At 36.0% G+C, this 27930-nt stretch overlaps 4 protein-coding genes and 1 long non-coding RNA gene across 5 annotated transcripts; 2 read left to right on the top strand and 3 right to left on the bottom strand.

Annotated features, from left to right (window-relative positions):
- Nucleotide 1: 1 nt before the first annotated feature.
- On the top strand, nucleotides 2-8353 carry LOC106382752. Its single transcript, XM_048747262.1, has 6 exons — nucleotides 2-219; nucleotides 941-1600; nucleotides 6645-6836; nucleotides 6925-7074; nucleotides 7705-7935; nucleotides 8019-8353. The coding sequence occupies exons 2-6, from the start codon at nucleotides 947-949 to the stop codon at nucleotides 8142-8144; spliced, it is 1353 nt and encodes a 450-aa protein (XP_048603219.1). The 5' UTR covers nucleotides 2-219; nucleotides 941-946; the 3' UTR covers nucleotides 8145-8353.
- Nucleotides 8354-9240: 887 nt separating this feature from the next.
- LOC106382750 (calnexin homolog 1) lies at nucleotides 9241-12263 on the top strand. The gene is made up of 6 exons (XM_013822806.3): nucleotides 9241-9442; nucleotides 9534-9603; nucleotides 10360-11489; nucleotides 11571-11642; nucleotides 11737-11847; nucleotides 11923-12263. The coding sequence occupies exons 1-6, from the start codon at nucleotides 9353-9355 to the stop codon at nucleotides 12055-12057; spliced, it is 1608 nt and encodes a 535-aa protein (XP_013678260.1). The 5' UTR covers nucleotides 9241-9352; the 3' UTR covers nucleotides 12058-12263.
- Nucleotides 12264-12593: 330 nt separating this feature from the next.
- On the bottom strand, nucleotides 12594-18005 carry LOC125581579 (ribonuclease TUDOR 2-like). Its single transcript, XM_048747261.1, has 16 exons — nucleotides 17789-18005; nucleotides 17461-17620; nucleotides 16806-16880; nucleotides 16598-16711; nucleotides 16383-16490; nucleotides 16019-16225; nucleotides 15731-15943; nucleotides 15541-15648; nucleotides 15191-15361; nucleotides 14912-15109; nucleotides 14273-14833; nucleotides 14008-14196; nucleotides 13846-13929; nucleotides 13571-13765; nucleotides 13126-13503; nucleotides 12594-13053 (listed from the first exon to the last, which is right to left on the bottom strand). Exons 2-16 carry the CDS (start codon nucleotides 17605-17607, stop codon nucleotides 12871-12873), a joined length of 2931 nt encoding a protein of 976 aa, XP_048603218.1. The 5' UTR covers nucleotides 17608-17620; nucleotides 17789-18005; the 3' UTR covers nucleotides 12594-12870.
- Nucleotides 18006-18853: 848 nt separating this feature from the next.
- Nucleotides 18854-20294, bottom strand: LOC106382747. The gene has a single exon (XM_013822803.3). It carries the CDS (start codon nucleotides 20136-20138, stop codon nucleotides 19071-19073), a length of 1068 nt encoding a protein of 355 aa, XP_013678257.3. The 5' UTR covers nucleotides 20139-20294; the 3' UTR covers nucleotides 18854-19070.
- Nucleotides 20295-23643: 3349 nt separating this feature from the next.
- On the bottom strand, nucleotides 23644-24244 carry LOC125581578. Its single transcript, XR_007319189.1, has 3 exons — nucleotides 24226-24244; nucleotides 24050-24142; nucleotides 23644-23950 (listed from the first exon to the last, which is right to left on the bottom strand). It is a non-coding gene; the product is annotated as an uncharacterized LOC125581578 (long non-coding RNA).
- Nucleotides 24245-27930: the final 3686 nt, after the last annotated feature.

Raw genomic sequence — 27930 nt, 5'->3', positions numbered from 1 at the left:
TGACGAGAGCGATGATGTCATTGGCTACACATCGGAAGCTAGTGTCCTACGTCTCTTCGGGTTATATGAGAGCACCGCATTTCCCATAAAAAATATATCTCTCGAAATGTTCCTCGTGGGACACTTCATTACAGTAACATCCAAGACAAAAGACTTTAGTTTTCTTCAACACACCGAATCCAAGAGAGTTGGTTCTGAGAATTTTCCGTTCGAGCACACGTAAATCTCTCACTCCCTAGCTTTCTGTCTTTTGTAATCGTGTTTTTTTGTTGATAGGGAAGACAGTTACGTAGTAGATAGGTTCGAATCAGGAACTTATCTAACATCTCTGCGTCCCTTTATGTATGAGCTTCAGAGTTCAGATTAAGAATAACCGTGTGAAACATTAGTTTTGGCCTATTTTTCAAAAAAAAAACATTAGTTTTGGCCTCCAAAATTTATGCAGGTTTTTATATAGTGATAAGCTCCTAAATTGCAATTTTTAATTAAAGTTTTAGAAAAAATATTTATATCTCCTGAAATTTCAGATCCGGCTTCAAGACCGGTCCTCAACCAAGCTCGATGAAACATTTGTTTCAAACTTCCATTTTTTTTTTAAATATATATATAAATAGACTTCTAAATTTATAAAAAAAAAATTTATAGGTTCCTAAAGTATAGAAATCATTCTTAAACCATGTATAATCCTCCCTCCTCAAAATCTCAGTGCGGGCCCTGGTCCCAACAAACTTATTTAAGATTATGCTAGATTATTCGTTTTTGTAACTTGACATCTTGTAGTTAAATCAGGTTTCAAACTTTCAAGTGGGTTTGTTGTGTCCACAGTTTTATTTCAAACAAAACTAGGTTAAGAGTTTGAGATGTTAATTTATCCATGCATGATTACGTATTTTATCAGTTTTACTTCATTTATTACCTCTCTATAACGATATCGAAACAGGACAAAATGGCTCGTTGTTACCTGATCATCTCGTCCTTACTTCTTCTTCTGGTCGCGTTAAGCATATCGCCTAGCCACAGCATTAACATCAAGTCCGCAAGTTTCCTATCACCAAAACAAGTCATGACTCCAGGATCAGTCGCAGACCCTTACCTGTTCGACATCGATTTCCCTAGAGGCCACATCGGCCTCAAAGGTTTCGACGCCGAAGTAGTCGACCAAGACGGCAACCCCGTCCCGTTACACGAGACATATCTCCACCACTGGGTTGTGCACCCTTACTACGTGCGTAAAGGTCTCAACCTTTCGCACCTAGACACGCCTAGGAACCTTGGTTCGAGCCCTGATTATATTCTCGTTAGTAACGGAGGGTTGTGTAGGAACAGAGTTAGACAATACTTTGGGTTAGGATCAGAAACACGCAAGACTTCGACGTATGTTCCTGATCCTTACGCGATCGAGATCGGTAACCCGGAGAAAGTACCTGATGGGTATGAGTTCAAATGGCTTCTAAATATTCACGCTATTGACACTAGAGGGGTTGTGGATAAACAAGGATGCACCGAGTGTCGGTGTGATCTTTATAACGTGACCGTTGATGAGTATGGTCGAGCTTTAGAACCTGGATACAAAGGAGGTCAAGACTGCTGCTACGATAAGACTCAATGATGAGATCCTAGGATGATGCTCTGGAACAGATGGGATAATCCTTGCAGAAACGAATCAAAAGACTCAAGTTTCTCAAGGTATGTGGATCGAATGGTGACACAAGAGGCTGCGGAAAGGCTCCTTGATACTCCTAGGCAATAGATTGGATATGACACACCAAACTAGAGCCCTTAGTCTCTGGATATTACACACCAGAAGTTGGATATTACACACCAACACTCAATCAACTTGACAAGCAAGAAGAAAAGAGAAAACAAAGGTTTTTGATAAAAAGATGGATACTGATACAAGGGGCCACGACCAGAATATAAAGGAGAAGCCTTGTACATGCACAAGGTCTCGAAAATACAAGGGAAATAAAGACAAAGGCTCCCTTGGAAACACAACAAAGACTAGAGTTTTTCGAAAATAAAAACATAGCATAAAAACTTAGATAAAATTATATAACATAAGGTCTTCATGTGGACAGACCAAGATCAATTATCTAGGAGGTAAGAGAAGTAACTTGTGGCCTCATTAAAAACCTTGATTGGAAAACCCAGTGGGACAAAACCAATCAAGGGAAAAAGAGTACACACAAGCTACTTGCCTAGATGATGATCATCTTGAGTGTAGAGTAGCTTGAACGTAGATCAAGTTGTCTCTGATGATAGAAGCTTTATTTCGGCTCAAACATTCTTCAAGTGTAGGTTCTTCAACAGCTACGAGCTCTCCATGATCAGGTTCATGATTCCATTCCTTGGTGCTTTCCATGATCGCATCATCCCCTCCCACTTTAAAAAGATTTGTCCTCAAATCTGTGTTACCTGCAATAGAAGGGACCAAGTCAGTAACATGAGAGTTTATAAACAGATTACACTTACCTTGCAAGCCTCTTTGATAGGCATTGTCGCTGACTGGTTCTATTAGGTAGAAGGGACAGATCCATTTGGCTTTCCTCACTCCTGAGGTATTACATAAACCTGATACATTGAAACAAGACAAGTTAACACAAGCAAAATCATCATAGAGTAAGAGTCTTATCCCAAAGTTGTCTTTTCTCGGTTTTGGCTTGTATGCTGCATCTGGAGGTGCTTCTATGATGAGGATGAAGCAAGTGACGTCCTGATGTCTCTCCTGCCTTAGATCAGGCGGCTTGAAACGTTTGTCTTCCTCATGCTTGTTCTTTCTCTTTGCATGCTTCAAAGCTTCCATATAATCTGCACATGACTCTTTTGACAAAAACAAGTGCATCATATCTGTGTAATCAATAAAATAACTCTTGAAAACATGTTTAGTTACCTTAGCATGCTCACCTGGTCGCCATAGATAGGTTTGAGATGTTCTAAACTCAGAAAAATTCAAACAAAGTAAACACAGAATCACCCGACTTGTAGAATCCATAACTGTTTCATTTGAGAAGCTTTGGACATGATTCCAATTCGACGTGAGACCCTGATGAGTTAAGTTTCCATTGCCGTTGAGTTTGTTGCTTAATTCCTTCTGGTTGCTGAGATATGATCCTCGGACTGCTCCTATGTTAAAGCTGGCGGCTAGACAGCTTCCAAGATTTGATTGTTGCATCTCCAATTTAGCCAAGGACTTATCATGTATACTCTGATCATTATAGCCCCTTTCTTCACCTGTACCTTTTTCAGCTTGTTTTGGACAAGTCAAGTGTGTTATCATGTCAAAGAAAGTGTTGTAGACCAGAATGTCTCCAAAGCACAAAACAGCATGATTCCTCCATCTATTATGCATATCAAAGAAAATATTGCAGACCCAAATATCATCAAGAATTAAATTCATACATTCAGAATCAGTGAACTCTAGTTTCAATTGAGCAACAGGTGTATCAAAGAAAGTGTTATACACTAGAATATCCTCAAAGAACAACCCTACACGTTCAGAATCATTTTTAGCACACAAACAGTCAAGCTCAAACTCAAAGATATTTGCAGACTTCACAATTTCAACCCTAACATCAGAATGATGAAATTTCGGTTCATGCAACTTCCTAGGTTCTTTCAAGACATATGTGGATGCAAGAAAATAATCAGAGATCAGTTCATGCCTAGGAAAGTTCACAACAAAACTATTTTCTTCAGTTCTAGCAAACAAATCAAAAGGTTTTCTAAAATAGAACTCGGGTGGCTTAAAAACAGGTTTTAAAATCTTTTCATGGTGATTCATAAATTGTTCAAAACTCAAAACATGACCAGAAAAGTTTTTATTACCATATTGAAAATTTTTTTGATCAAAAAGTTTATCTGGTTCAAGTTCTTTGAAAGATTTAAGCATTCTGTCATAAACAGAGTTTGAAACACAAAAATCTTTAACCTTTTCGAGACCAAAACGCTTCACATCCTGAGTAGTAACCACAACAAACAGTTCAGGCACAGAAGTAACCATATTAAACTCCTTACAGTGCTTTTGCAGGTCATAAGACAAGGGTTCATGAATAGTTTCTGATTGCAAGTTTTTCTGCTGTTCTTCTTGTGTTGTACTCTCTGGTTCTTTTTCTGCTGAGTCTTCTTTTGCAACCTGTGACACTGAAACAATTCTACTCGGTTGCACCGGTTCAAGACAAGTTAGTTCATCAAAGGAATTATCAAAATTAGATTCAGAGTGAGGTAAGAACAGAGAAAACTCTTGTTCTTTCTCAAACTTTCCTTTTCCCATAGATGTTTTGGTTTGAGCTTCTTGAATTGGGGCAGCTGAGTCTGGTTCTGCATCATTGAGTTCTGAGACAGTAGCAACTGGTTCTTGATTCTTTGGGAGCTTCTTCTGCTTTTCTAAGTGCTTGCTGGTCTTAAGAATCTCCTTAACAAGGCTGCTGATTTCTTTCTCATAATCAGCCATCTTGGTTTCTGATTTTTCACTTTTGAAGTCTGTTGCGGATATGACTTTCTTCTTTGGAGATTTCAGAGAAGTGTGGCCTTTGGATGCATACTTCTTCCTTAGTAGCAACTTCAGATCTTCCCAAGTGGTGATAGCTGGTTCCTTGTAGTACCTGCGATCATCTTCTTCTTGCAACAACCACTTAAAAACGTTTCCTTTGAGCTGAGACATCACATAAGCCAATGCTTCTCTCTTCAGGATTTTGTTGTAGCAAAGCCACTTCTCCATTGTTCTTTCCCACTTTAAATAATCACCTTCCCCTGTAAAAACATAAAGTTGAGGCTTAGTGACAATTTGATTGTAAGAAGAATGAATATTTGATTTAGGAGTGCGAGAAGCTTGATGTGGTCTGCTCGAAGTGTGGGCTTTCTGTTTGTAAGACTGTTGTCCACGTCCTGCTTCCTCTTCCTTATACCACTTATGCTTGCTTGACTTGTTTTGAACAGAATCTGGTGGTCTAGGCTCAAGCTTTTGTTTGTCCATTCTCTTTTTATTTTGCTGCCTAAGATCATCAGTTTGCTGCAGAAACTTTTGTCTAAGCTCCTTTCGAAATTCACCCATGTTGGTATCCAACATCTGCTGCATTTGAGCATTCATAGATTTAAGTAACAGCCTTTCTTCCTTAGTGAGTTTTCCTTTCTGATCTCCTGCCATTGTACCTGAGACAGAAAACAACACACAGCAGTAACAAGTTCTACAGAGAAAACAAAAATCAATTTGCAAAACCAGAAACAGATTCAAATTGAAGCTTAAAACCTTAGACAATTCTTAGAACAAATTCAAAACTCAACCAATGATTTAAAATAAATCAAAACTAATCAGAACAGAATTGATAAATCACAAACCTAACAGATCAGATTGATTTTCGAACTAGACCACAAAAATAGAGAGATAGATTTCGATTTCAGATTCAAGAGCAGATTTTTCAAAAGAAAAAATAACAATAACGAAATCAATCAAACTTGCACTGCACGGATCAGGTTTCAAGAGATCAAACAACACAAGATCAGAGATGATATGATAACAGATGATGAGATTTAGATCAAGTAAGAACAGATCTAAAACAATAAGAACAGATCGGAATCACACAAACAGATTTAGATCAAAACAATCAGAGAACTTGATCAACAAGGATCCGAACAGTCTAATACCCAAAACAAGATCTAATCAACCCTAATTCGACAGATTCTTACACAAGAAACACAGATCAACACGAAATCAAAGAGTATATGAAGAGACTTCAACAGATTCGTGTTCAAAACACTCAGATTTATCAGATTTCCACAATAGAAACACAGATCGATCAAAATCACAACAGAATATGAAGAGATCAAATCGACAACAGATAGAAATCAAAACACTTCCCTTCCAGAGTTGCTCTGATACCACTTGATGAGATCCTAGGATGATGCTCTGGAACAGATGGGATAATCCTTGCAGAAACGAATCAAAAGACTCAAGTTTCTCAAGGTATGTGGATCGAATGGTGACACAAGAGGCTGCGGAAAGGCTCCTTGATACTCCTAGGCAATAGATTGGATATGACACACCAAACTAGAGCCCTTAGTCTCTGGATATTACACACCAGAAGTTGGATATTACACACCAACACTCAATCAACTTGACAAGCAAGAAGAAAAGAGAAAACAAAGGTTTTTGATAAAAAGATGGATACTGATACAAGGGGCCACGACCAGAATATAAAGGAGAAGCCTTGTACATGCACAAGGTCTCGAAAATACAAGGGAAATAAAGACAAAGGCTCCCTTGGAAACACAACAAAGACTAGAGTTTTTCGAAAATAAAAACATAGCATAAAAACTTAGATAAAATTATATAACATAAGGTCTTCATGTGGACAGACCAAGATCAATTATCTAGGAGGTAAGAGAAGTAACTTGTGGCCTCATTAAAAACCTTGATTGGAAAACCCAGTGGGACAAAACCAATCAAGGGAAAAAGAGTACACACAAGCTACTTGCCTAGATGATGATCATCTTGAGTGTAGAGTAGCTTGAACGTAGATCAAGTTGTCTCTGATGATAGAAGCTTTATTTCGGCTCAAACATTCTTCAAGTGTAGGTTCTTCAACAGCTACGAGCTCTCCATGATCAGGTTCATGATTCCATTCCTTGGTGCTTTCCATGATCGCATCACTCAATGTCGGTTAAGAAACGGATTCGAAAGTGGAAACAAAACAAGAACTGTGTATCTTAAGTATACTGTGAGATGGGTTGATTGGGACAGCTCGGTTTTGTTGCCGGCTAAGGTTTATATTCTCGATGTAACGGATTCTTGGGAACGGTCAGAAGGATCAACAGGAGATAACCAAGAACATTTTTGTCATGTCAGTAAAGACTTTTCACATCTCTGCTTATTAATGCTTTTATTACTTAAAAACGTTAGCTAAGGTGTATTAATTGCTTTCTTTTCAGGTGGAATATGACGTGAAACCGTGCAAAACTAAGGGTGATGGGTGTGTTGATGTTAAGAAAAAGAGCTTAATGATGCCGTTTAACGGGTATATTGTCTATGGAGTAGCTCACCAGCACGCAGGTGGTATCGGTGCAGCTCTGTACCGAGAGGTTAGTTTTTAACAGGCCCGGACGTTTGGTGTCTTGTTCGGGGTTTGTTTTGGATTTTCGGTATCATGCACAATGGTCTTATTCATATTTTACTAGTTTTTGGATCGGGTTTGATTCGATTTGGTATGAGTTTGGTTCAAATCAAATTATAACCATTGTCTAAAAATCGTACTTAAATCTGGAAATAAAATTAATGAAATTGACAAAAACATATTTAAAATATATAAAAAAATCAAAAATCTGATTAAAAACTTGTCAAGCTACCTAAACTAATTAAAAGTATTCCAAAATAACGATTCGCAATTCCTATAAAAACTACAAAAAATTCTAATTTTTTTAAAAATTTCTAAACTATCTTAACGTAACATATGTAGAAAAAAACATTAACAGATTAACTAATGTGGATTTTTTGGATTCTAGTACGGATTTTAGTTTGGTTTGGATTGTACCCGAGTCCGAAAGTATTCTTAGACTCTATTTGGATATTTTTTATGATGGTTTAGATAGAATTTTGGTTTGGTCTCAGTTCGGATTTCGGGTTTGGGTATAAACACCCAACCTAAGGTTTTAAGCTAAGGCAAAAACTTTTTACTCAAAAACTGAGACTCTTGTGTTATGGATTTTGATCAGGACGGTGAGGTAATATGCTCCTCGATGCCGAAGTATGGCAATGGAGATGAGCCTGGAAGCGAAGCTGGTTACATCGTTGGAATGTCGTCTTGTTATCCTGAACCGGTGAAAGTGACTAATGGAGAGACACTGTCTTTGGAGTTCAATTACAGTAATGTCATTGGTCATACAGGAGTCATGGGACTCTTTTACATCCTCGTTTCTCAGCAGCTGCCTGGACCGAAACTGCCGGTAACAGATCTCGGTTTAGGTCAAACCGGTTATTACCATGTGTGTTACTTTACTTAACGTCAGTATTCATTATTTCTTTGCAGGCACATTCGAGCAGTATGAGCTTTTTAGCCTTTCTTGCAGTGACGGTGGCGGTTGTGGTTCTAATAGTCGCCGTGGTATACCGGAGAAAGAACCGGGAAGATGGTTACCAATCACTTAGTACCTAAACAGTAAAACTATAGATATTCATCTTCAACATTTTATAGTTTTCCACTTTTTCTAATACCAAATATTAAAATAACAAAGTATCTTGTACTCTTCCACTAGTGTGTGACATTTCTGTAATGGTTATTACGACTTACGTGTGTAAAAAGTTTGCTTTTGTCAATGGTATGTGGAAGACTCTTGCTCAGCTAGAGACTTTCAAATTGATTAGTAGGCCCAGCCCAATAGAGACTCTTGCTCCGCTAAAGAATTTTGGATTCGGTTCCGGTTCGGTTCTTTCGATTTTTTCTGCTTTTCAGTTTTAGATGTTTAGGATTCACTTTGGTTCTGATTCGGTTATTTCATTTTTCAGTTTAGTTTAGATAACAAAATTAAAAACCGAATAATATCCGAGGTCATTTTTGGATCATATTCGTTAGCCGTTCGATTTTAGTTTTTTTGTTAAGTTTTGTTAAAAGTAAGAAAATTCAGATGTGTTTCAAAAAAAAGTAAGTAAATTCAGTCTTTTTTTTACTAAATGTTAGATTTTTATCCAATAATTTAGGTAAAATTTGGATAGTTCAAATAATTTAAAATATTTCGGATAAAATGTATTTGGAGATTTAGTTTTTAGAAATAGTATTTCAAATTATTTTATCATTTTGAAACTAAATGTAGTTAATATTTATAAGTGTATATATTATATTATAAAAATTCGGGTATCCATTCGGGTCTTTGTTTGCTCCAGTTTGGTTTTGGTTTTTCAGTTCAAAAGTTATAGGATCCGTTCATTCGTGTATTATATGATCTAAATCCGAACCAAACCTCATTTTTTTTAGTTTAGTTTGATTTGGTTCTTTGTTCCTGATAAATGTGTTACTTTTGCTTCTAGAAGACTCTTACTCTACCAGAGACTTTTAAATTGATTACAGGCCCAGCCCAATACTGACGTTAGACTATCTGTAATAAACATGCACATTACGTAGCAATACAAATTGCGCACGTAGGATACCTCTCTTTCGCATGACGTGGCGTCCATCTATTGGCTCTCACCACGTGGCGAGCGATCTCATTGGTGGAAACAACAAAAATCGACACACTCGACCGAGTCTACGGGATTTAAATATATAAATCACTCAGAGAAACTAAAATCTTCAGGAAAAAAAAAAAATAGATTCCACTCTCTCTCTCTCTCTCTCTCTTCTCCCTCCGATCTACTCGAACCGTTCCGATGATGAGAGACCGGCAGCTATTCTCCGGCCTTATGCTTATCCTAGCTCTCCTCTCGCTCCAGAACCTTTGCCACTGCGACGATAATACGGTAGATTTCGATTTTTCTCGGGAAAATGTTTCCGAATGTTATCGTAGATCTGAAGATTTTTTAGATCTGAGCTCGTTGGATTTGTGTTCAGGTGTTGTATGAATCGTTCGATGAGGCGTTTGATGGTCGCTGGATCGTTTCGAAGAATGGTGATTACGAAGGTATTGTATATCGCTAAACTCTCTGAAACGCGTTTGTGGTTAGTATATGGTTCTGATCTGATTGGATTATAATGATTTAGAGTGGAGTTATTGAAGTGTTCTTGATTCAAAGAAGAATGTTGATTTATTCATTAATGATCTTAAAGTTTGTTACAAATCTTGTATAATAGTGTTAACAAACTAAAGCTTATAATAGTGTTACGAACCGCCCTGCCCCGCACCGCAGTTAACTGTAATAAAAATCTCTACATATACCATATATCTATACGCTTTTATAACTGTTAAAACCGCACCGCAGTTAAACCGTTTGTCCCGCACCGCTCAAACTGCAGTTACTATTTGGAACCTAAACCAGAAATAACCAAATGGTTTACATCATTATTATAATATAATTAATAAACCAGGCATTCCTGAGTCAATTAAGAAACTATTATGTGCTAATAGAATCAAATCAAGAGTGTTGATGGATGTTTGAATCAAATAAGATTATAAGACTTCGTCACCTTCACGTCACGATGTTGTTGAATGGTTGGCTTTATATGCACGTATATGAATAGTAGTAGTATAGATCCAGATGGTTTATATACTAATTAAGATAATAAACCGGACATTCCAGAGTCTTGACCATTATATGCGAGTATATGATTGTCCACATGCTAATAGAATCAAATTGAAAATGTTGTGGTAGTATAGATGAGTTGTTGGTTTTATGATGTGGTAGAAGCTTCTTTGTTAAGACCGCTTTATCTGTTTCAGGTGTGTGGAAGCATGCGAAGAGTGAGGGACATGATGATTACGGACTTCTCGTAAGCGAGAAGGCTCGTAAGTACGGTATAGTGAAGGAGCTTGACGAGCCTCTAAACCTCAAGGAAGGAACCATTGTTCTTCAGTACGAGGTTCGTTTCCAGGAAGGGCTTGAGTGTGGTGGTGCTTACTTGAAGTACCTCCGTCCTCAGGAAGCTGGATGGACACCTGAAGGGTTCGATAGCGAATCTCCTTACTCTATCATGTTTGGGCCTGACAAGTGTGGAGCCACAAACAAAGTTCATTTCATCTTGAAACACAAGAACCCAAAGAGCGGCGAGTACGTTGAGCACCATCTCAAGTTCCCTCCCTCTGTTCCTTACGACAAGCTTTCCCATGTCTACACCGCTATCTTGAAGCCAGACAACGAGGTTAGGATTCTGGTTGATGGAGAGGAGAAGAAGAAGGCTAATTTACTTTCTGGGGAGGACTTTGAGCCTGCGTTGATCCCTGCCAAGACCATCCCTGACCCTGAAGACAAGAAACCAGAAGACTGGGATGAGAGAGCCAAGATCCCTGATCCTAACGCCGTGAAGCCTGAAGACTGGGACGAGGAGGCGCCCATGGAGATCGAAGACGAGGAAGCTGAGAAACCCGAAGGATGGTTAGATGACGAGCCTGAGGAGGTGGACGACCCAGAGGCGACCAAGCCTGAAGACTGGGATGATGAGGAAGATGGTATGTGGGAGGCTCCAAAGATTGACAACCCCAAGTGTGAAGCAGCACCAGGCTGTGGTGAATGGAAGAGACCCATGAAGAAGAATCCTGCTTACAAGGGCAAATGGAGTGCGCCTATGATAGACAACCCTGCTTACAAGGGAATCTGGAAGCCCAGAGACATCCCTAACCCTGACTACTTTGAGCTGGACAGACCTGACTTCGAACCCATTGCGGCAATCGGTATTGAGATCTGGACGATGCAAGACGGTATCTTGTTTGATAACATGTTGATAGCGAAAGACGAGAAGGTCGCTGAGAGTTACAGACAGACGACATGGAAGCCGAAGTTCGATGTTGAGAAAGAGAAACAAAAGGCGGAAGAGGAGGCTGCTAGCTCTGCTGATGGTCTCAAGAGCTACCAGGTAAAGAAACTAAACCTTTTTTTATAACATATAGCTTCTCGTTATGATTCTTACAGTTATATCTGTGCATGATGTTTGCAGAAGGTTGTGTTCGACCTCTTGAACAAGGTTGCAGACATTTCTTTCCTAAGTGCCTACAAGTCTAAGATCACAGTAAGTTTCTCCTCCCTCGTTTAAAATTTGTTTCATGTTATGATGATGATGAATCGACCTAAAGTGAATTTTGAATATGGTGTTGTTTTTGTAGGAACTGATTGAGAAAGCTGAGGAACAACCAAACTTAACCATTGGTGTCCTCGTCTCCATTGTCGTAGTATTCTTCTCGCTCTTCATCAAGCTTATCTTCGGTGGCAAAAAGGTAATATTCCCTCTGTCATTTTAATATGGAAGTAAGTGAAAAAAAGATAAAGAAATTAAAATGGTTTGCTTGCAGGCGGCGCCGGCAGCAACTGTGGAGAAGAAGAAGAAACCAGAAGTAGGAGAGAGCTCAAAGAGTGAAGATGAGACAGAGAAGAAGGAAGAAACCGCTGCTGCTCCTCGCAAAAGGCAACCGAGGCGTGACAATTAGAAAAGTGGTGTTTTAGAATGACAGAAGAAAAGGGAATGTTTTCGAGATGTTGAAATTATTATTTTTGATTTTTACTTGTGTCGAATTTGTCTTTTCTGCTGTAGAGCCTTTTTTGAGGTGTAAAACCAAGTTGGGATTAGAGCTAAATTGTAGTTTCTGTTACTTTGTTTTTTTACTCTCATAAAAGCAAAACTGGTTACTCCAAAGTCCAAAAAGATTCTAGTGTCTTTATTCGAGTTGAGAGTCGGCTATTCACTGATCTCAATTGTTCTTATGTTGCTTAGTTGCAGTTTTTGTAACTATTGTCGTTGGACGTCTTCATTAAACATAATCTCATGTCATGGCCTTGGCAATGACACAAAATCATATTATTACTTGGGGCCATGACTTGGACCTTGCTGAGCAACATTGATGCAACTCGAATTATAATAACGATTATAAGAATCCAACGACATTAATAAGCTCAGTTTATAATAACGCTTATTAAATTTAACTATCTGAAGAAGATGAACTTTGGAGGAAAATACAAAAGAGGATGAAGCTCAAAGTTTAATTAAAACATTAGCGAAGCAAATGAAAGTCCCCTTAAGTTAATACATCACCTTACCTTATTATGAGATTCTTTTGTCAAACAAAAATAAATAACAAGAACATCGTCACTTTATGATCTATAAACCCAAAAAAAAGTATATGAAAAAAAAAGAGAATTTCTAAACGTTACAAAAAGTTTGATGCTTTGTAAGCAACAATCTTGAACAAGGTTGATCCCCTCTTTGGAACCAACCATTGATCATAAAAGTTGGAAAAACACACTCACCCGCGACCAGGTTTCCTGACCGGAACACTGTCCTCATCATCAGATTGAATGTCTCCATACTGCCATATTCCTGTCCTAGATTTGCGAGCTTCTTCTTGGTACTTCTCAAGAGCATCAAGACCTGCTTTCTTGTCTTTATGCTCCCACCTCTTCCGTTTCTCCATCCTCGCTATTCCTTCCTGTTCTCATACCACAACACACATTACACTCTCAGGTTTATAATAATGAGAAAGAGGAGGCGAGGCACTGACCTGGAGCATTGCTGCATTGACAGAGATCTCATCATCGACAGCGATGAGAGTAACAGCGAGCTCTGTTCCAGTTCCTTGGCCTTTCACTTTGCCTCCTGATGTATCTCTTTCCTCCACCACTGCCTTGAACTCTTTACCACTCCCCAGCGTCACCGAATGTAGATACTCTCCCGCTTCAGGACCAAAGTCCTCTTCCAGGCTTGGAACTTTTAAATAGGCAAGTCTGCAGAGCTGCGCGAGTCCTGGTGCTGAGGACACTGAAGCCTCTACAGGGCGAATTGCGCTGTACGGAACTGTTTCTTGGTTCCCATAATCGATGTAGAACACTTCGAGTTTGTCCTCTGGAGATTGAACTGCTCCTCGTGGTGCATTAACAATCTGAATTCAAAGTAAACATACAATAAGAAGAACTAAAGGATGGGATATTAGAGGTTTGATGAGTTACCATTGCACGGTTCCAGGAGTTATCGAGGCTGAACTGTGCAAGGACGATGTCACCCTTCTTAGGGTTAAACGATCCAACAATTGGAGCGTCTTTAAGACTCAGAGATGCAAGCTGGTTTTGAATAGAAGCTACTTTCTGATCTCCAACCGTTTGCACATAAAACTTACCGCCTCCAAGCACTTCCGTAACAACAACCTGTAGCCAAAGGGAAATTAAGAGTGAGTTAATGTTTTGCTTTTAGTATTAAAACTCTTGACTCGTTGGTTAAAATTCACCTTTAGTGTTTCCTTCTGTCTTGTTTCTACTTTAGAACCACCACCATTCACAACCTCCTCTCCTTCAACATAGTTTTCCCAGATCTGTGGAATAAAACAGTTCAGCAATGCTTTTCTTTTGGAAAAAAAAAAAGAGATATATTAATATCTATTGGTAGTTACCTTCACTTTCTGATTCTTAGCAGATCGTTCCGCCAATTCAAGAAGATGAGCTTCTGGAATCCTGTCTGCACCAAAGCCAGTCTGCATTTTTGCCACCCCAGCTTCAAGAAGAAACGTTGCTGCGTTGGTCTTCCCCTCCCACATTGATCCCAAGAAAGTGCCGGTTCTATCCACAGTTTCAATTTCGATCTGTTGATTATAAAAAGACAGTATAAGACTCATATATAGAACAAAGGGAATAAAAACAAATGAGATCTCGTATTACCTCGACATCTCTCTGCATGATCTTGCGTCTCATTAAAGCAATAGCTTCTTCTGAATAGGGTTCTCCACGGCCAGGACATCTGACACCAGAGAATGCAAATGCAATACTGCATGTTTCTTTTGGAATGTAAAGCTTGAACCGATGTCCGCTCAGTACATATTCCACAACAGCAGATATTCTCCTACTTCTGTGCAGGGATGGAAGGAAATCTTTAGCCTTCTTGGCCGAGGCCACAGTCAGGTCTGTGACGTGCATTGCTGGAGAGTCCTTTGTCGATTGGATTCCTTTCTTCCCGGCAATAGCACGAGCTTCAGCAGCCAGTAGAGCTTCGTAATGGTTTGACCTCTCTTCAAAGTCGCGATGTCTAACCACAGTCCCTAAGCCACGGGCGATTATGAGTTCAGCTATATTGACTCCGGGAGCTGATTCAGCAGCATCACCCTTGGTAGCAGATGGCAGGAACACTGAACCAAAATCCATAACTCTGGAATCGCCAGCTCCAGAAGTAGTAGCACCATCTGCTGGGCTGATCTTCCTTTGGTATTCCATTTGCACATTAACCTGCACCGGAAAAAAGAAGAAGTCAGGGGTCTTGCTCCTGTGGATAGTTTAAGTAAGAAGACACGAAGCAACTTATACCTGTTTTCCAATAAGCTTCTGTCTCAGAAACTCCTTGGCTTCCCGAGCATAAGGGGCAGGTTTCTCCTCTCTGCGTGGGTTACCGATTTTAGGAGACCTAATGCTGGAAAGACAGACTCGTCGCTCTGCCATGGGACTCCCGAATGGTACAGAGTCATCAGCTACTACTAAGCAGTCCCCACTCACAACTTCCACTACCTGAAGAGAGTACAAACTATTAAGAACTAAGGACTAGTGAAATGGGGACATAGTGTGCAACGTGTGCAAGCAAGCAATTACCTTCCCAGTAAAGTTCTGGTCATGAATTGCCTTAGAGTTGCTAGCTGGAGGGACATAGTTTGACCACATTTTCACCCTGTTCTTCTTGCATTGAAGCTCTGCAGCTTTCAGCTTCTTTTTGGCTTCTTCCTCCATCATGTTGGCACTCCACTCAACATACTTAGCAAGACCCTGAGCAAAAAGAATAGCAACAAACGTCATAACTTTTATTCAGCACCATCAATATATTATATTGCCAGTGACTTCTTAAGTAAGTACATTGTTGTGGCAAAGTGAAAATTTTATTGGCCAATTAGTTCATTATGTAATCATGTTGAAAATAAAATAACAGTTTAAGTTAGACCACTTACATTTTCAACCAGCTCCAGACCCAAGTCTTTAACTGTTTCCCCAACAGAGTAGTAAACTGACCCAATCAGATTGTTGAATTTGTCAACACCTTCAAGAACAATGCGAACCTGAAAAATCCAGCTCAGACTTAGATCATTCAAATTTTAGATACAGATACATGCGAGTAAATTTGTTGCAATTAGTCCTTACATCTCTATTAAGAACACGAAGCTCAGTAAAATACTTGGCTTCCATTGCAAATGGATCAGAGGAAACCTCGGCGGAGGATACTGCTGAAGCAGCGAGTCTCTGGGCGGATGTTAGAGGACCACGGGGCTCAGCAGAAGCATCTTCATTTGGAGCTGATGTAACATCTGGCTCAACAACAGTTTCTTGTGTGGATCTCCTTCCCATTGATGGAGCCTACATAGGATATATCATGAAATTAATGTAAACTCCTCACACATCAAAAAAAGAAGAAGAAACAAGATTACACACCTGGAGTCCAGCAACAAACACTTGCACAAACTGAAATTCAGGAAGAAGATAAACACGGATGGTACTGCCATCGCGGACTTGCTCAACAATAGCTTCCATGGGCTTGCCTTTACTTGCGGCTAAAAGACCCATGGCGTCAAAATTACCAGAGTCCCCAACGGCAGAAGGAGGAAGGTTCCTGACAGATGCCTCGGCAGCACCAGGAACCTGGATCAAGTAAAATTCCATCAACAAACCAAGAAAGAGTACATGAGACTAACTTTCATAAGTCAAAACCAGAGAAACTTAAGACTGCCTAACAAGTTTGGCTTTTGTAATGAAGACACAAACCAAATTCAGAGAAACAGTAAAAGAGAGCACCAACCTTGCTCCAACGGCCAAGCCCTTCCTGCTTAGCCATCTCTTCAACCTGTAACAGCTCCGCAACGTAAGGACTAACTTTATCCTTATTCTGCTGACCTGGCTCTCTGACCTATCCACAGTAAAGGCATTTCTCAACCATATCAGAAAGCTGACACGAGCATCATACACCATAAACAAGCCCCTATCTAGTGAAGTTTTTTAAAACGGTTTTATCACCTTAGCCCAGCCATTTTGAACAACAAGCTTAGCAAGATTTTCACTGCCAAGGTAAACAGAGCCAAATTCTCTGCCAATAGCTTCCACTTTGTAGTCCACTTTGAAAGTAATCTCCTGCTCAACAATAAAAATATATAAAAAAAAACTATCAATATAAATGAATATTGTCAATTACTAGCATAAATGATTAAGTGTTTGGACATAGCACCTTCCCAATGCAAAGCTTCCTCAGAAACTCCCTGCTCTCCCACGCAAAAGGCTCGTCTATACCTCCCCTGCGAGCCTGAAACCAAGGAACAAACCAAACAATGAGAGAAAAAGCCTAGACTCTAACAAAAATCATGTAAGCTAACGTTCTACACATATGATTTATTCCAATGCTGTGTAAGAAAGTGATTTACTTTTTCCAATTTCCGTACATATGAAAAGTTATTATAAGTCATGTTCGTTTGGTTGCCGCAGTTTTCGGCGTCAGCGTCAATGAAAATAATTGTTGTTCGTTTCGTAGACGTCGTCACAGACGCAGATTTTTTCGACAATCTGACGCGAGGACGCATCGTTTAGACGCAGTACCAGCGTTAATGAAACGAACAAGAATTTATTAAAAAAATTGACGACGCAGCTGCAGGTAGCTGCTTCAACTAAACGAACAGCACTTATATAGCTTTTGAAACTTTTGTTGTTAAAAAAAAAATAAGTTTTTGAAACTTTCTGTTGGTAGAGTATTCATTTCATCCACTTAAAACATGATTAATGGGATTCTTATCGTGAAGTTCTAAGCAAAATATAAGAAACAGTTTCTTAGCTTAACTTAAAAAAAAAAAAAGAAGCGCCTATAAGAGAAAAAAGATTAATAGAGTCACCAGTTTAGGAGCCATGAGAGAAGACAAAGTGATGGTCTTTTCAGGAGGTGGGCCGGGCCTGCTTTGGGCCAAAGCCGTGATGACCAAGCAGTCTCCGGAGGTAACAGCCTTCACTCTCCCTTTAAACCACTGCTCCTCACTTGCCATCTTGGCTAAGATCCTGCATTGGCTCGAATCAATCAATTAACACGAAATTCATCTCTCAGATCGGTTATGCAAAAAAATCACAATTGAATTCACGAAGCTCTATGCATTCGTCTCGATCCACAAGAAACGGATTGGGTTACATCGATTTGGATCTAACGAATGATGATTCCGATGAACGAACCTGGATTGTTCCGTGATAAGGGGGGAGGGAGCTAGATCTGGAGAAGAGGTGAACGAAAATCTATCTTGAATCTCTATGATTGAATCTGAGGAAGAAACAAGTAGCTGAAGAGAATGAGAAGAAGAAGAAGATTGTGCAGAGGAGGTGGAATGAAAGATATATAACACACGAGCACATCATGCGGAATTAAAAAAAAAAAGCGAGTGTTAGACGTTTTTGCCCCCGTATTTTCAAATGTATTACCACGCAATGCCACTATGAGCATGTTATGTTTTTAATTTTGAATAATCATTTGTTCTTTTCAAAATAAAATAACGAAAAAATGTTAAAAGTAAAGGGTGATTATTTAACTTGAATAAAATGGGATGATCATTCTATTAATTCCACAAAAAATTAACAAAAAAAAAAAAAAATTTGCAATCTTGACAAGAAATTAATAAAATGACTCATTGGTTTTTATTTCATCTGTCGCCTCTTATGTTTAACATTTACAGCTTTAGTTGTTTCTTCATTCCTTTTGAGCTAAGACACCATTTCATAAAATGCTCTACAACCATTTTTAATTCTAGCCTGAATCTTTTCAGCTCATAAAAAAAGTAAATTGGTTTGTTCAGATTCTCTCCATTATAAGAAAATTAGATATGTTGTTTCAGAGAACTTTGCTTTTGTTCCAAACAGTTCACTGTCAGTTCAAAAAAAACTTAACTTCAAGTAGAGAGATTAGTGATAGGGACCACTCACTAGCTTTTGTCCTTTTTAGTGTAAACACGATCACTAACATAAAATGAGTTTAAGATTATTTTAATTCAAAGGACAAAAAGACAAAACTTATATTGATCTTTTGTCAGTTTCAATATAAATGTGACATCTTCTTCTTCTATCTTTGTAATGAAAGATTGTGCTTGGACTTATATATGCTCCACAACAAAACATTCCCTGTCTTAATGTGAATCTGCTCAACATATTCGTCAACTAAAGGAAGTAATTAAATCATTGAAGGAATATACACACATTATGTCGGCAATGAAATTCCATTGTAGGAATAATCAAATGTGAATTTCAAGATTGACATTAACTATAGTTTTGTTTGTATATATACGACTTTACATTATAAGAAAATAAATTAAAATCAGATCAATAAGAGAATTATACTGATCATGTAATTGATTGAAGTGAAAGCTACTTGAGAAATTATCCTTTAAAAAATCATTAATCTTTAAAAAGTTTGTCACCTCCTTTCTTGGTTCTTTATCAATAATTTACATCAAACCAAAACAAGAAATCACAAGATTTCTTGGAAACATTTTGGACCTTTGATGCATATCTTCATGTCATCTGTTCCACAGATTTTGATCTTGATCGTATACTCATCTTCTCTACCTTTCTTCTGATCCTCATCGTTCTTGAGGCAGCTTTGGTAAAAGAGGAAGCTGACTATAGTGTCAAGAACCAAGAAGAGAGCGTATAAGTAAGCTATTAACATTCCTTCTACAGCTATCGAGGTGATACCTCTGTCCTCTTTGTAATAAGACCTCCCTACTCTGTACTGAAACAAGGCTTCCACTCCTGCTAAGCCGAGATTAGTAGGCAGAGCAAGTGCCAATGCTGTTGAAGCTCTTCCACGAATGAGAAGACACGCCTTGAGAAGTGTTGTTGTGTATCCTCCTGAGGAGGGAGAGGATGTTGATGAAACCAAGGCTAGGTTGGTGATGACATTTGCGTTTGCGATGATGATTGAGTAGATAATGGCTGAGGCTAAGGAGAATAGAGTGTAGAAGCTTCTTGAATAGAATCCAAAGGATGCTATGAAGAAGCACAGAGCAAAAGCAGAGGCGTTTGCTGAGAGGAGGAAGAGAGAGTTGCAAACGTAAGTTCTGAGAAGAGGAAGGTAATAATAAAAAGAGTCGTGGTTGTTTGAAAGGACTTTGATGACGTAAGCTTTGGAGAAGAGGAGGAAAGTGAGGGAGAAAAGGAGAGTGAGCAAAGAGGAAGAAAGTGTTTGTGAGAGTTTAAGGCTTAACATGTTGAAGAAGTCAAGTGAAGAAGTGAAACCCGCTCCGTGGAAGAGTGTGTTTAACCTCAAGTGAAATGAGGAAGAGGAAGAGGAGGAGAAGAAGGCTTGAGAGATGAGGAGAGTGGCAGAGAAAGGGAGGGCAATGGCGGCTGCGGTGGTGGCATGGTGGTAGTTTTGGAGGAAAGTGTGGATTGATCTTCTCATGATCTTGCTTGAATCTTCCATTGTCTTCTTCATTCTAGTTTTTGCAATCTTTTTCTTTGAAGATGTGTTCTTGAGTGATCCACCAAATCTTGAATGAGTTTTCTCAAATAAGGTCCTTATATAATATATCATATAATAATAATTATCATTATATTTTTGAATTAATTGTGGGTTGGATGGATGTTAAAGAACGGAATAAAGAGAGGCCAAGGGATTTTTCCTGGTGATAAGGAGTTGTTTAGAGGAATTAATAAAATAAGATTTTATTTTTCTTCTAAAGCCACAAAAAAGCAATGGAAATGATATTTTCTTGTGAGTAGAATACAAATCATGAATTATACATAACGTTTCCTTGTCAAGTTTAATTGGGAATAATGAATATTTGTTTCTTAGGTAATGTTGTTATGACATATATATGAATCTAATATTTTGATACAATAACTAGAAAAGTCTTTTGCTTGTGTGATATGCTTAGTGATGCAATTAGATTTGGATGCTTACAATACCGTCCATTGCATATATTATAACCACATATTGAATTGCGGGAGAATGATTCTATGTATTAGTATTCAACTGAAAGCATAATAATTATAGGTTTGAGGAATTTGGAAGGCTTAGCTTTCAAGAAATTGAATGATGATAAGAGCTTAAAAGAGTAAGCTAATTTCTGTATTGAAAAATGGTGCTAGTCTTATACCTTTATCATAACTAGGTGGGCTATAAATATTGTATGAATATATATATGTATACAATACCATAAATTTTGAATAATATTAAATAAATATATATATATTTTTTTTTAATTTCAAATAGTTTAAAAATCAGTCGTAAAGTTTCTATAAATTTGATATAAAATAATTGGTGAATACTTAGTAATAACAAATGCTGGTGGAATTATAAATATATAATTATCACATTAACTTCTCCAACACATATTATGCATCTTCTTTGGACTCTTCTTATTTTTCTCGTTATTATTTCGTTCTTTTTATTAAATTTTTGCTAATTTTTTGCTAATTTTTATATATTTTTTTGCCAAATATTTATTTTCTCTCTTTAAATAGTAATACAAACCATACAATCAATGAACCAAAGAGCGTCATTTGCCATTTGATAATTGATATACTATTAATAAAAATTTAACTAGAGACCGAGTTCATATAACAATGCAAAATAGTGACGTTTTTATTACCAAAATTTAACACAGTAACTTTCCATACAAAAAAAAAACAAATTTCCCCAGTGAGACGAAGAAGACACTAAGACGGCAGCAGCCTCTTTGTAACACAGAAGAAGACGAGTAGAACTACGATCACGAGGAGAGCTCCGATAAGGGTGAGGATCAATCCGACGCAAACGCCACTACCACCGCCGCCAATTTCTTTGAATTCACAAAAAGGCGAGCTAGGGTTCTCCTGGATGATGAGAGCAGTTCCATGGAAGTAGCAGCTAGTTTCTGTTTTTCTGAACCGTCGGAAGTAGAGGTTCATGGCAAAGGATGCTCTTTGGTTCATTGATTGTATAGTTTGTATTATTATTTAGAGAGAGAAATAAATATTTGACAAAAATATAAAAAAATAGAAAAACATTAGCAAAAATTTGATAAAAAGAACAAAATGATAACGAAAAAATAAGAAGAGGCCGAAGAAGATGTCTAATATTGGCTGGAGAAGTTAATGTGATAATTACATATACAATTCCACAAACATTTGTTATTACTACATATTCATAAGTTATTTTTACACCAAATTTATGGAAACTTTACGACTGATAATTAATTTGCACCAAAATTAAGTTTATTGTGAGCCGGTTTTCTAAACATTTTATGACTTAAATTAATATATATTTTTGATGACTTAAATTAATATTGTTGAATTATCACTAAATTTCATGCTATTACAAATAGTTTTAGATTTTATATTTTCAAACTATTTGAAGTTAAAAATTATATTTTTAATGTTTTTAATTATTATTTAAAGTTTATGACATTGTATACATAATATATATTTTCATACAATAACATGAAATACAGTAAAAACTCTATAAATTAATAATGTCGGGACTTTGATAATTTATTATTTTATAGAGTTATTAATTTACAGAAATTTTTTTTTTTTTTATATTTATATATTTTGAATTATGTTTTTATGTAAAATTAAAAAAGAAACTTAATTTTACGGTAATTGTATTGATTAAATTTTACATATACAAATTTTAAGTTATTCTTATTCGAATTTTTGGTGTATAAAAAATATGTGCTGTCAATGTAAATGAATATTTTTAGATTTAAAATGACAAAATAACATCAATATATTTAGAAAAATTAAAGATAGAATTTAATGTGGATAAATAAATTATACAATATTTTTTATATTTATAATTTTTGTATACAATAAATCATTAATTTATTATCTTATCAAATTATCTTATCAAATTGTGTCATATTTTACACCGAAAAACTTGCGACTGCTAAAAATTATTTATTTATCATGTTGATTAGGATTAATTTATGAAGTTTCTACTGTACATTATGCTTTTTTATGATGCAATTGTGGCATGCATTGGTTTGCAGAGTTAATGACTTGGACTTGGTTGCTAGAGAGTTTTTCATTAAATTGTGTGAGTTTTGTTTTGTTTCTTGTTTATGATTCTCTATTTCTATCGTTTCTTGTTATCTACTATCCATTTTTTTAATTAATGGCAGATACAAAATAATTCATGCGTGATCCATCAATTGTTGAGTTCCATTAGAATAACTAATTAACTAGGTTAAGATCCGCACCTTGCGCGGAATGAACATTATATATAAATTATTTTAGATATTATATATTTTTTACATATTATGAAATAATAAATATATATTGAATAATTAAAAATTCAGTAACTATTACATATATAATTAAATTGGTGAGAACATATAATTTTTATGAATCCAAACAATTTTTTTTAATTTAAAATGATATATAATTAAATTTAAAAGATATTAACATATATAGTATATTTTAATATTAATGTCTACTAAATGATGCTTTTTACTCATATGTTTTTTCTTTCTCATTTGTATATTTTATAGCAAAAACTTTAAATTACTACTAACAAAATTTTCATTGTGGAATGTGGATTAATAGTTTTAGTAATTAATATTTTTTAAAAAAAATTAAGTTGTTAATGTTTGTTCAAATATTTTATCAAAAGAAATTGTTCAAAGTAAATTTCGAAATTAAAATATTTATGTGTTTTATATGGTATATAGTTTAATTTTAAAAGATATATATATATATTGTAATAGTTTTAGAAATTTATAATCGTTTTTAAAAATTCAAAATATAACTTATAAAAAAAATCTGAATTTTTATTATATGGTTAATGTGGTTGTTTAATTTATTTTAATAGATTAAAATTAAACAAATATGATATAAGATACATTATTTTTTATCCAATATTTATTATTCAAAATCATTAATTGTCATATATACTTTAAACACATTAGGAAATTCCGTAACTTTTATTTAAGGAAATAATAAACAACATTAATAATGAATTTATGATTAGTTTAATAAAAAACTTATTATATAATTAGATGGACCAACCTATTTCTCTAAGGATTCTAAGAATCATCATAGTTATGACATGTGTCTACAAAAAGAAGTTGTAATATTTCACAATTAATATATATGAGATGTTTATGATCATGTTCTTACAGAAGAGCAAGCTAAGTGATCAGAGTTATGTGTACAAGTGACCATGCTTTATTTTCCCAAAAACAAAAATACATAATGCACCAATTTATTAACTGTTACAGTGTTTCATTGCACAATGTATGGAATCTGCAGATCCCCAATCTACAAGACAATGGTACACAAGTATATATGAACTATTTTGAAACTGTAGAGTACCTCTGTTGAATGGCAAAAACATCAACATCTGGACCCTTTTAGTTTATCCTGAAATAAGAGTTACTGCAGTTCAGATCAAACATGTGCATCGCAAACCAGGTCTTAAGATACTAACATAGATATTCAGTGAAGGCAAAATCAACCAACCAAAGATTATAACAGAGTATTTTTTTAGCTTGTTGCTTCAACATTACACAGCCACAGCTTCTGCTTTCTTGCTGGTCTTGATTCCTTTTATAGCTGCAGATTTTTTTCAAAACAAACAAAAAGATTATTCTCCCATAAACTGAGCAAGTTTATATATAACTTTCCAAAGTGTATACCTTCTGCATAGTCTTTACAAGATGAACATCCAAGGGAAGATCAGTCACAGGGCGCTAAGCATCAACCACAAGAGGTCCGATTGTGATGTTTGGAACAAAACGGCCGTCCATCACATCAACGTGGATCCAATCACAACCTGCCAACTCTACTGCTTTAACCTGCTCTCCTAGTTTGGCGAAATTGGCAGAGAGGATCAAAGGAGAGACAATGATGTCACTTTTGGAAAACTTATCAACACGAGCTGATGCCTTCACAACGCCATGAGCTTTCGTTCTGAACAAAACGTTTACATTACCAAAGTGTGCGACTTTAAGGATAACAGTTAATGCAAGAAAGACTGATTCTTTTTCAAGTGATAACGTTTACTCTCCCAATCATATCCACAAACACATGAAAGACATTCACTTTAAGTACCTGGAGAAAGAAAAAGGAAGTGGGTTGTTGGTAAAGGAGCGACCTTTGAGGCCTGAGACCGAACCCATTGACTTGTTGGGTTGATGAACAACACAACGACATGTCTTCTTTTCTTTCAGACAGAAACCCAAAAGAGTTTGTTGGTGGGTTTTAAGGTTAGTAGTGAAGAGAAACCTCCCGTTGTTGTTGTTTTTTTACGGCGAAAATCTTGAAATTTTCTACTGTTTCGCCACGTGTGATTACGGTCTCGTGGACAACGCCTTCTTCATCTTCTGACCCAGTGCAGGGTTATCACAAACGGTTGGCTCTGTAGTCTGTACTGCTGCTGACTTGTATATTCATCTGAACGTACAAAACAAATGTGGGCCTATTGGGCTTAGCTAGACTATTTTAGAGCCCATTAATAAATGATTCATTCAAACACGATGGTTTAGTACATATATAATTTTTGGATGGTTCTCCATCATTCAAATTAGAAAATTAATAAAAAGAACTGCAAAAATGTGTTAGTAAACGAAAAAAAAAATCCGAAAATAAAAAACAAAACAGTATTTAGGTACATAAAAAAGTCCAGAAACAAAAACAATTAATATTTAGATCATACACTTAGACAGTGCCGGTCCGGACTTACGTGGCGCCTAAAGTGCACAAAAAAACTTATACTCTTTAATATAACTAAATTTTAAACTGAATTTTTAGGTATGTAATCAAAATAATGCAATATACTATTAAATCCTAATTTGTTAACAAAAATAAAAGAAAATACAAAGAGCTTTAAATCATATTATTCATGAAGATACTGTTTTTATTCATGAACTTTGAATAACTAAAATATTTAATCCAGGTTGGTTATTAATCTTATTTTTGTAACATTTTCTGTACATAAAAATAAAAGTTATATAATATAGCAACATATGATAAAATTACATTAACATCAACATCATTTTTCTTTTGTTAAGAAAAGTGTAGAAGTTGAGCAACTGGTAATTTAAATCGCTTGTTATAATAAATGTCTTGTACGTAACTATTTATCAAAAAATAAAATAGAAAACAAATGATTACTTTGATCATTAATAAATTATTCTCCGAAGAAAAAGAACTGAAAACAAAATAGGAAGAAGAACATCTACTTTGAAATATAACTAAGGTTTGCTTAATTAAATGATTTATTTAATATATGTGATAGAGAGACTAACTTTGTTAGAAAAAGTAAGAAACTAAAAGAAAAGTAGTACTAAAAGAGAGAGTGAATCAAATACATCACCTATAGGACTTGATGAGAAGGAAATAAACCATTAGATTAAGGTAATAAATTGTTCAGATTTGGCGCTCCTAAATTATCTAGAAAGTTTGGGGCCTAATATCCTGGTTTTACGGGTTTTAGTCCAGGACCGGCCTTGCAGTTAAGTCCAACGCGGGTGGATCTACGTGAGTTAGGTTTTTAATTGAGTTAGTTTGAGGGTGGAAAGAGGAAAAGAAGTGCGCAAAAAAACTTGGATGCGATGAATAAATGTGATAAAGTAGCAACAAATATTTTTTTAGAAAACCAAACTAACCGAAAATCACCAAAATTTTTGGTTAGACAAGTTGGATTCGGTTAAAATCTCAGCCCTATGATTTATGATTCACATGTGAAGAGAGAGCTTATTCATTTGGAGGTTGAAAATACTTCAGATTACATTAGAACTACAACGACATATTTTATGACAGTTCACACATTTTAAAAATTTAGAGATGATGAAAACACCTGTTTAGACCAAAATTAACTAAACTGAACACCACAAGAGCAAAACCTCAAGCTAATTAACTAATGCTAGCAACTCAAAGCCATATCCAAAACAGATAAACAAAACCGATCATTTCACATTGTTTGGTAGTTTAAAATTTTCCCTAAGTTTTTTTTTTACTTTTCTGTAGGCTAAAAAAGGTTCCAAATATTATGAAAATATTCATGCAAACTTTAGCAGTATAATTTTTTTTTCTTATCTTGTAACCCATTATACTTAAATTAAAGACTCTTTAAGAAAAAAAAAACAAAACCGGCCAAGAAACTACTAAAATAGGCTTAAAATGGTTGGAATTGCAACAAGTTATTAAATTACATTATTAGTAATACATGCTAAATATAACTGATAATTAAGTATGTCACCATGCATAGTTTTATTGCTTTCATTCGCGTGTTACTATAATTTATTCTCAATATATCGATAAAAAGGTCTTTGTAAGAAAAATGACAAAGAAGGTACGTTAAGGTTATGGTGACCTATAAAATTGGATAGGAAATTCATAAATAAAATAATTTAACCAATACAAAAGTTGTTTATAATTTACAGTAACGAATATTCATGGACGAGGGTGAGATTCTCATATCAAGAGGAGTGAGATAAACTCATAAAAGAAAAAAAAGTAGAGACAATTGAAAGAGGCGATCGTCGACGCAAGCGACACTTCTCGTACGAATGATCGAGTGCGTGATGGATGACATTGGTCGTGTAAATTGCGTAGTTCCGTGTCACTTTGTTTAGATCCTACTGCATTTTTATAAATCACTATAAAAATCACTGAGGGGGGCCATTTACGAAAGGAGAGTAAGACTTCACTAAATGATTTGTCAGGAAAGACGCTGAGAAAATCTTATCGCCTATTTTGAATTAAGATATCAAATCGTGTTTCTAAGGATTAAGGTATTTTCATGTAAAGTTTTTTTTTGGTGCAAAAAAAAGTGGTTTCACCTATTTGTCATGAGCTCAAGCATTGTAAATAGTCCATCTCAAGAACCTATATTTTCATGTTAAGTTATATATATTGAAATAGTTTGTGTATATACTGAAACAAGGAGATGGAAAATCATATAGGAAAAATGAAAACTATAAATCGAAGAATTATAGCTAATGAGGTGCTTTTGCTTTAAGAAAAAAAAAACTAGGGGTGATTTTGTTGTATAATAGCAGTCTTGAAATTTTCACACAAATACTATATATTATATTAAAAGTTATATGATTAAGATTTATCGGCTCACACTTCCGATTATCTGTTTCCCATCTTGATCTTTAGCTTTCATTTACTTGCTTATGGACCACATGTACATTTTCTATTGAAAAGTCTTTTTCGTGTGGTCAGTTTCCAATCCAACGAAAGATACCACCAACTTCATGCCATGGAAAGTTGGAAACACTGATATAATCATAAAGAAGAGTATGACTGATGATTAGAATCGACTTTAACTTTTAGCAAAATAATACTGATAATGTGTACTATAAAAAAAATATTATCTCCGTTTCATAAAGATG

Source organism: Brassica napus, chromosome C2 (assembly GCF_020379485.1).
Source record: "Brassica napus cultivar Da-Ae chromosome C2, Da-Ae, whole genome shotgun sequence".
NCBI lineage: Eukaryota > Viridiplantae > Streptophyta > Magnoliopsida > Brassicales > Brassicaceae > Brassica > Brassica napus.
The sequence above is the reverse complement of the archived record's forward strand: the minus strand, read 5'-3'. Positions and strand labels throughout refer to the sequence as shown.